Here is a 9,669-nt window from a genome sequence, read left to right on the forward strand (position 1 = left end):
AGAGACGCGTTGCCCGGGCAACCCCGGCGCACACTTTGCACGTCACTTCCGCATGGGGGAAACCTCACTGTGTGTAGCAAAATGGCTTAACGTCAGGGTGAGCATGTCCTAACTATTATTAGTAGTGACAAATGTCATTTTTAATTGTATTGTATTCCATGTTTGTGTGCATGTTATTATGTGTATATTGTAATGTGTATATAATGTGTTGGTAAAGGCTGAGTGTAGGATAATTCCATACCATGTCAATATTTCTGTCACATCCTCATACACCTGGTTAAGGGAAATTCTGTAGTTCACTGTTTATAAACACATGGTCTCCAGTTGTTGTTGCACTATAACCCCTAACATTGTGGGAGTTGCAGTTCAGCAACATCTGAGGAGCCAAACTAAAGAAGCAGAGTTCCAGTTTACAAATGGCCGGTTCCTGTATCGCAGTTTCCTTGTTGCAGGAAAAGGTGATGTACCGTGCTAGAAATATGTAAAGATGGGAAGCGGAGCACAAGCTGATCCTCAGTAAAAACACCTTTTTATTTAAATCATTAAAATAGTTACAAAGAGCACGACTTGACGCGTTTCGTGGCTACATGCCACTTCCTCAGAAGCTTCTGCATGGCACTTCCTCAGAAGCTTCTGAGGAAGTGGCATGTAGCCACGAAACGCGTCAAGTCGTGCTCTTTGTAACTATTTTAATGATTTAAATAAAAAGGTGTTTTTACTGAGGATCAGCTTGTGCTCCGCTTCCCATCTTTACGTATTTCTGTTGATTTCGCCTGGATCGGGGGTGTGAAGGAGGCGTTATAGCGCGGCTGGCTGGATGCACGAGTGGCTATCCTGGTGAGTGCTCCCCTTTGTATGTTCTTGGCGATGTACCATGCTAGCCAGGCAAAATGTTACAGGGAGAAATTAAATATAAATATAAATGAAATAAAAAATAACAAAAGTGGTATAAACGTGATACCTTTATTGGCTAACTAATATAGCAAGCTTTCAGAACATTTTTAGTTCCTTTTTCAAGGCGATTACCACCTTTATACCACGTTTGTTATTTTTTATTTCAAAAGGGTTACCCTGTAACAGTTTCCTTGTTGCTAATATTGCTGTATTTTTATGTCCTTTAGCAGACATTTATAGAAATGTTGGACAAAGTATATTGCGACAGCAGCGCCCACTACATAATCTGATTAACATTTCATTTAGGGATATATTTATCATGCTGTGTAAAAAGTGAAGTGAAACATTACCGGTGATGTTGCTTATAGCAGCCAATCAGATGCTTTGATTTGGTTTTCTAACTGTTGAAATCTAGTTGCTGATTGGTTGCCCATCACTGATAATGCTTCACTCCACTTTCTACATGGCATAATAAATTTACCCCTTCATTTAGGGATGCACTGAAAGTCACATGACTTTAAATTGACATTGGCAGCTGATTTTTATCTCATATGGAAGAATCACTATTCAGATATCCATATATTTTGAATTTGTGCAACCCTAGCAAAAATAAATAAAATGTACGAATGGGGGCATGTAGAGTACAGAGATCTTTTTTTTTTGTGATTATGATTCTGCACAGTGGCATAACCTTTGCTCCTTCAACCAGCGGCCTTTTAGCTTCTTCATCCACTGCAAGTGTCTTTGTTGGATTGCCGATCTGTTTGGGTACATTTGCATTACGTGCATTTTTTTTCTCTGCATCACCAGGTCCATGTTAAACACTGTGATGGCATCTCCAGCCAATCCACAAAGCGCATTCAAGATATTGCGCCCTTACTGCGTGAAACTGACGCAGGAGCAAACCGTTCAAAATGTGAAGCGCCTACAGGAACAGATTAATGATGTTGAGGTCTCCACACTGCAAGATCTCTTGGAGTACATACTGTTTCCTCTGCGATTCACCTTGAAAACGCCCGGTCTCAAAAAGCCTGGCCTGGTGCTGGCTGTGTTAGACTGTATTTCCCATCTCCTCTCGCTCACATGTCTAAAAAACCCGGACACTCTGCAGGAGATGTTCAGTGAGCTCTGCAGCTGCCTTCCTCCTGATAAAACGGAACCAGTCTCCGAGGAGCTGAAGCTAAGTGTCGTCTGTGCTGTGCGCTCCTTGCTGAGCTCCTCCTGTGCAGATATCCTTCCAATGCTATATAAGCCAACCCGACTTCCAGAACTGGGATTCACCATCACTCTGTTGTTAAAACTTGCAGAGTTTGAAAAGTCCCGGCAGATCCGCTTAGAAGCGTTATACTGTCTGGAGGCTTTGCTTTTCCACAATGGAAATCAAGAGTCTGGATTGGGTGATTTGTTTGCTTCCTTTCTTCCTGGACTATGCACAGCCTTAACTAGGATCATTTGTGGAGATCCAAAACAGGGGTATAGAGTAACTAGTGGTGCTTTGAAACTCTGGGCTAATACAGTTTGCACAGTGATGTCTGATGAAAGCCTAGCGAAGGTGGCTGATAAGAAGCCTACTGTTCCAGGGGTTTCGGGGCGGGTAGCAGAGCTTCTTGTGCACAGGGAGAAGGACTGGGTCAAACAGACTGCTGGTCGACTCTCAATTCATCTGTCAAAAATCACAGAGCACTGCACTTCTGATCCCCACTGGAAAGTAAGGCTGTCGCTGGTCGAATTGGCTCAAACTTTGCTAAAACAATGCTGGGGCTCATTAGGTGAGGCAAATGGGAATCTCCTGAGAATTCTTGTGGGGCATACAAGTGATGAGAGACTTGAAGTCAGGGCAAGAGCGCAGGAGGTTCTGCTGGAGGTGTCCAAGGAAGGGCCTACATCAAGGACACTGGGTGAGGTGTTGTCAGAGAACCTTCACTCTCTTGCAGTGAGTCTTCCTAGACTGCTCAGCTCGCAGGATGACCAAGGAAAGCTGCACACTTTAGCACTTCTAATAGGTTACATTCAGTTACTGGGCCCTAGGCTCACTTTAACCTTAAACTCTCATGCCCACCTCCAACGCCTATCTGCTGCTCTTTTGCAGACTTTGGAGCTAGATTTGTGCTCTGTTAAAGTGGTGGAGTCTCGGCTTCAATCCTCTGTTGCTCCCCTTCAGCAGCAAAAGTCAGAGCTTTTTGCATATCGGCAAAAAAGTTTTCGCCTCTTTCGAGACCCCCGTGTTCTGTGTTGTATTGAAATGGTCTGTCGCCTGTTGGGATACTATGGGGATCTCTGCTTACTTACAGACCATTTCTTGGGACTGTACAGGGCACAAAGGTTGCCTGCCATAATTGTGCTGAATCAGCTGGTGCTAGGAGCGGCTGGAATTGAAGTGGAAGTACTTGATGGGAGTAACAGGGCAATGGATGCAAGTGAGCTTCTTGACATTGTACGCCCTCTTCTGGAAGAGTACATAGATCCAGTTAATTGGCATTTGCATGCCTGTCAGAGCAGTCATGAGCTAGGAAATCAGTTGGCACTACTCAGCCTTAGCTCTTCTGCCAAGCCCACCCTCAGTGATATGAGTGCCAATGCTTGGAAGCTTTGCCTTCAGCTGGAGGGCATTTCCTGTTTTGCACGAGCTTTGGGACACTCTTTTCGTCAGTTGCTTATATCTGCACTGTATCCATTGCTAGAGAAAGCTGGAGACCCCTCACTGATGGTCAGTGGAACAGCCATGGCATCAATGGGGGAAGTCAGTCTGGCTTGTGGATACCCAGATATCAGCCAGCTGATTGAGGCCAATGCAGACTACTTAGCAAGTGCGGTCTCGATTGGACTGCGGCGCCTTCGGTGGATGTATGGGGGCCCGCCATGTGTGCTGCAAGCAATGCTCCAAAACTCTGGCCCCAGCCTTTTGCCACTGCTTGGGGAACTTTTCCAAGACTTGTTGTCAGCATTGGACCAGTCTCAGGAAACCGGCGTCCGGATTCTTCTGCCTGTGCTCAATTCACTTGTCGATCACTTAGGTAAATATCACCAATGACTCTGTACTGTAAACACCTTTAGTGCCAGGAAGCTGGGCAATGGTTTACTGTGAAGTTAATAGGTAAGCTGGTTGTGTTACTTTGGAGATGTGGATGCTTGATTAAATTTTACGCATCAAGAACTACTTCTCACTCTATTCAAAAGAGTGGTGAATATAAAAGAAACTCCCTGTTCTTCCTTTTGTTAAGCCCTTATATGTAACTGAAAGAATAGAAATCTGGGGATAATTACATCAATAAGTAATCTGATTGAGTGGCAAGTATTAACCTTTAATAGTGTAGCTGCCAGTAACCAGATTTGCAGTCTCTTTGAATAATGCATTGATGCTCTCTGGTGGTCACTGAGAATGTTTCTTGACGCCCATAACAGCGCTGAGTTGCTAGGTCTGTATGATATAACTCTGCAATCATCTGTGTTATACCTTTAATGCATAGTGGCACTTAGTGCTGGGCGGTATGACCAAAAATTTATATCACGGTATTTTTCAAAATTATATCGGTGTCACGGTATTTGACGGTATTTTTTTTCCAATTAACATTGGTGGCCAGGGCCCCTAAATAGTTTGCAGGCCGGCCACGGTATTTTAAACCCCCCCCCCATACAGCCCCCCATACGTCACGTACGCACGGGGCGCAACCCGATCTACACCGGTATGGGGGTATTGAAAAAATGAATATCAGTTTTTTAAAAAAAAAACGGTATTCGGTATATGGCGGTATACCGCCCAGCACTAGTGGCACTTGAGATATTGGTTAAAATGGCACCTGGTTGATATTGTTTTGTTTTTTTTTAGTTTCAAAACTATTAAGCTGTCTATAAACTGCTTATATAATGAGTTTTATGCCAACAAACTAATAGAATCATATCAGGTTAATTCAGCTAAATCATTAGCAAATGACAGAATGCAAACCCTTCTTTTATTTTTTTTTTTTTACGCCTTCCTTTTACCTACATTATTTCTCTGTTTCTTTGTAGGGAAATGGTACCCACCAGAGGACAAACCTGTAGCCCCACAGTTGAGTCAAGCACAGCCCAGTGTTGGGAACTTGATTCAGGAAATACAGGACTTTCTTCAGGACCACATAAAGCAGCAACAGCTGGCAAGGGGAGAGTTCATAGAGGAGAATGAAGAAGAGCTCCAAATAGATGAAGAAGGTAAATTCCTATGGATATATCTAATGTGAGTCAGCTAATTAACAACCCTCAAACTAAGTGTTGGTCAACTAGTGTCTTTCTGCTGAACAGAATTTTTACATTGGAATGGGCCCAGTTTAACACTATATAAGCTGCCATACACAGGCTGATTCTAGATGCCGATATCAGTCCCTTAGACGGATTTGGCATCTTATCGGCCTGTGTAGGGGCACTAAAGACAAGCCTGCCCGACCTACATCTGGCCTGAAATCAGCCAGATATCGATTGGGCAGGTTTAAAAAATCAGTCGGATCGGGGACCACATCGGCTCATTGATGTTGTCCCTGAACGGACGGACACCTATACCCGTGGATGTAATTCGATCGTTTGGCCCCAGGGCCAAATGACCGAATTAGCCCATCCCTAGGTGGGGATATTGGGAGAAGATCTGCTCGCTTGGCACCTCGGATCTTAGCGTGTATGGCCACCTTTATTCTGTAAGGCTTTGTGTCTTTTACTTAAACCTAACTTTGCTGACTTGTAGATGTGCCTTATGAGCCCAAGCCTGATCACGAAGATGAGGAACCACCAATACCGACTCATGTCCAGCTCTCCAAAGAAGTGGCCGAGAAATGCACACACTTTCTTTCCCACAGTGACCCACAAATCCGAATGCAGGTGAGAAAAGGTTGAGGGGCACTTGTGAAGTGAATTGACCAGTAAAAGTAAAATGCTGATTGGGGTGCTCTGATGGATGGTACCTGAGAAAGAGGAGATGGTTAGTGTTCTACTAGCAGAAAAGAAAAGGGTGGTTATAGTTGTGTGGCAAAACCTCACTGAAATACTTAAGGGTAATGTAAGCATCCTGCTACTGGTAACTGAGCATAGCTGGTCTGAGGATAACTGAAGTGATGCAGAAGGAAATGGGAGAGGTGGATTCCACCTTGCAGCGTTTTCAAAGAGGAGATGAATATGCTTTAAAGCAAAGGTGCTTTATAACAGGGTTGTAATCCCCCCCATTCCTCCAACCAATGAAAGATAAAAATAGAATAGTTTGTCATATGATTGCTTATGCCTATTAGTCAATATAAAGGTGCTTGATTTGCTGCGCTAGACTTTAGAGCAGCATATATTTTGGGAGTTCCCTTTGTCAGACCAATATTTTATGCTGAAAATGAATCACTATAAACTCACAGTATGGCTCTGTGTGTCCCTTTCACTGTGCTATGTTTGTTCCCAGGCTCTAGACACCCTGCGGCTTTCCCTGCTGTCACTGCAAACACGGGAGAATGTGCTGCTGCCTCTCGCTCACAAGATCTGGCCCTGTCTGGTAAAGAGACTGTTACAGGATGAGCCTCTCATACTGCTGCGAGCATTTCAGGTATGCCTAACGTCTATCTACAAGGGCTCTGCATGCTCTTTCACCTCAGCTCTGTCATAGTTTCAGATTTGCTCTGTTGGGAAGATGCAGTAAGTTTTTTTTTTTTTTATTGTGGTTAAGTGCCATGGCCAACCCTTGAGTTTCTTTAAATACCATCAAAATATGTGATGAACTGAGTACAAGTACAACACTAGCTATCTCTCTCCTCTACTGAATTTAATTTTCTGCTAGTGGGCTTGGTATAGCCAAATAGGCAAGAACGTAATTGGGTTAGCATGTTTCTGGTACTATATTCTATAGAGTGCATTAATATTGCCACTGTCCTTATTCAGAAAAAAATGGTTCTACTTCATTTTACCTTGCAAGTTATGATTAGATACCAGCCATTTTTCCTCTGTAGCCATGCCTTTACATATATATTACCTATATTTCTCTATCTGTAGGTGCTGGTGTGCTTGGCTGTCTCATGTCGAGACTTCCTCAGGCAGCGTGTGTGCAAAGATGCTCTTCCTGCATTTCTGAAGTCTCTGCGCTCTCAGGCTTCCATCAGTGCTCGTGCTGGGCCCATCTACACCCACACACTGGGCTTTAAACTGCAGCTGGCCTTGCTGGAGGGCCTGGGCACTCTCTGTGTGACTCTGGGACTAGGTAAGAGATGGGAAAAACTGTCTAAGACATCCATGGGTTCTGCATTATAAGAGGCACTTTGCCAAATCTGGTTTTAATCTTTGTAGAGCCTGTGTGAAATATACTGTGGGTATATTTCACACAAAGAGAGGGAGGTTGGTATTTAGCTTGACAGCCATGTTGGGTGTCGCTAAGCTATGTTTGGGGAAAAAAATACTGTGGTGATGGTTACAACATTTTAAATTTCCTTTGTTGCAGTGGAACACTTGCATTGGGTGATTTCTCCCTGTTGCATTGTGACTATGGCTGTCTGTAAGGCACAGAGTGCCTGCAAAATTGGGCTGGGCAGTGACTGGTATCTGGTGCCACACAGTTCTAATTGTTCCACACTGACAGAAATCCTTGCTTTGTGCTACACTGACAGTGTTTTCCTACAGGTGACAGCGATCTGTTGGAGGTGATAGATTCGTGTATGCTGTATCTGAGCTCCAGACAGCCAAAGAAACTGCAGGAGGCAGCAATAAGGTAAGTCGCTAATCTATAGCACACCGTACAGATTCACACATCTAAAGCGCACTATAAAACACAGCTTTGTAGCACAGTGCTTTAGTATTCTGTTTACAGTGTCCGGCAATGCCTTCTCATGCTCACAGACCTGAAGGTGTTTTCTTATTTACACAAGGACCTGAGGGCATTCCCACACATAAAATACCAGAGGCCATTACTGCATGCAGAGTACACAGAGATCTTACAGCATAGGTAAACTGCTGCTACACACCACTGGTGAATAAATATTTTTTATTCCTATGCTTCAGTATGTCTGATTATTAAAAATAAGAATATGAAATGTTAACCTTTATTTTCTACGCTGATTAATTATTCTCCATAATGATAAGTCCATTATATATTCAACGCTTGATACGCTATATTTTAAATCAAGTTAAAGGGGAAGTACAACTTCTAGTATGTTTTTGAATTATTTGCCATCTTCTTCTAACTCCTTGCAGCTTACAAATGGGGGTCGCTGACCCCGGCAGCCAGAAAACTATTGTTGTGTGAGGCTTGCTATCATTACATTTCTCAAGCAAATATGTTATTTTACAGCAACATGAATGTAGTCTGTTCATAAAAGATTCCCTCATTTATACTTGAATGGTGACAGCATTTTCCTTTCTGTATTAAACATATATATTGAAATATTCACATTTCTCTTCTATAAGTAGGCATTCTAATATCCTTATAATTTACAGTTAGGGGGTACATTATCCCTTATAATACATGAGTGATACTCAGAGTTCCCTGTATAACTCAGCCTGCAGCCTTGTGCCTTTTGGGTTACCAGGGCCAGTCATGTTAAAAACAAGCCTTTGCACTCACTTATTTTTCTTTCTTCACACAGCGCCTTCCTTTGTTTTGCGCAACTTGACCCGGATATAGTGTGGCTATACCTGTGCCAATGGATGAACCCACTGTCACCTCCCCATCCCTCTCTCACACCTCTGCCCTGGGCATCTAGAGCCCGTGATGAGTATACACACAACACGTGCAACCTCTTGCAAAGGATTCTGTAACATTGTTTAGATGATGCCCAACTTGAAATTTCTGTAGAGAGTGAACATTTTGGCTTCGCATTATGAAAAATAGCAGCAGCGGGTTGCATTAGAAAGACTATCAATTGGGTTCAGTTGAAGCACAGACTACGGAGTTGGGATTCCAGACGGCCCTGTTTGGGGGGAAAATTAAATGCACTTTTTGTTACAATAAACCAAATGTAATTGTACCACGCTTGAGTTCATGACTGACCCTTCTCGTTCAGTCCTCCTACCAGCGATCTAGTATTACCCAACATACAAAATTGCCAATTGCACCATTCACTTCAGGGCGACCAGTCACCTTTATTTACAACCAAAGAACTTCCTGGAGTTGCAGAGACAGTTTATACAGTAAGAACAGTCATCCCCAGGACAGAGAATAAGGGACAACATCTCCAAAGTGGGGTAGGGGGGGCGGGGGGAGGAGGACTCCCCTTATTAACACTTAAGCAAAAGGCACGCAGGCGCTGGCTTACCATTTTGCACACGGAAACACCAGAAACACCAGGCAATGGTAATCCAGCCCTACCGTGTCTCAGCAGCAGCAGCATATACATAGCAGATGTTTTGTGTCATTACTATACTTCACACTGCACAAATGTAGTCCTTGCTAATTCAGGGGACGTAACCTTTTATAGACCAATCACAGCCTTGTGGGTGCAAAATACACTTCTCTGGGATTGTGTAGGCACCTTCACTGCCTACTTGCATGTAAAAATGTAGGTAGGAACAGCCACATTGTTTTCATTCAATATAGACTTCTAAAGAACAGCACCATCTAGTGGCAGAAAATATATATATTTCTAGAAGACACCTTTAGTTTCTAGGGAATGTACACTCCCATGGGGTATTAAGTTGGAAGAAGGTGTATTTTTTTTTTTTTTTGTTTGCTGCCCCTGTATCGCAATATTTGTCTGGCATTTCACTTTCCAGCCAGTGCTCAGCTGATGGGAAACACTTTGCTACAAAATGTAATGACGCGAGTTGCCGGCAAGCAAGCTCCAAGAA

At 43.3% G+C, this 9,669-nt stretch overlaps 1 protein-coding gene across 4 annotated transcripts; it reads left to right on the forward strand.

The window, feature by feature from the left end:
• Nucleotides 1-9: 9 nt before the first annotated feature.
• On the forward strand, nt 10-8,854 carry tti1 (TELO2 interacting protein 1). Of its 4 annotated transcripts, none has more exons than XM_012971500.3 (8): nt 10-97; nt 1,705-3,908; nt 4,903-5,082; nt 5,606-5,739; nt 6,302-6,442; nt 6,886-7,090; nt 7,507-7,594; nt 8,469-8,854. In XM_012971500.3, the coding sequence occupies exons 2-8, from the start codon at nt 1,709-1,711 to the stop codon at nt 8,638-8,640; spliced, it is 3,120 nt and encodes a 1,039-aa protein (XP_012826954.1). In that variant the 5' UTR covers nt 10-97; nt 1,705-1,708; the 3' UTR covers nt 8,641-8,854.
• Nucleotides 8,855-9,669: the final 815 nt, after the last annotated feature.

This window comes from Xenopus tropicalis, chromosome 10, assembly GCF_000004195.4.
Source record: "Xenopus tropicalis strain Nigerian chromosome 10, UCB_Xtro_10.0, whole genome shotgun sequence".
In the NCBI taxonomy this organism is placed as follows: domain Eukaryota; kingdom Metazoa; phylum Chordata; class Amphibia; order Anura; family Pipidae; genus Xenopus; species Xenopus tropicalis.

What these genes read in the sequence shown, in the direction of transcription:
- tti1 (XM_031893945.1), top strand. Translation starts at nt 818, where the DNA reads ATGCACGAGTGGCTATCCTG. An exon ending in ATGCACGAGTGGCTATCCTG is followed by an intron (nt 838 to 1,704) that starts GTGAGTGCTCCC and finishes CTGCATCACCAG; the next exon opens with GTCCATGTTAAACACTGTGA. An exon ending in TTCACTTGTCGATCACTTAG is followed by an intron (nt 3,909 to 4,902) that starts GTAAATATCACC and finishes GTTTCTTTGTAG; the next exon opens with GGAAATGGTACCCACCAGAG.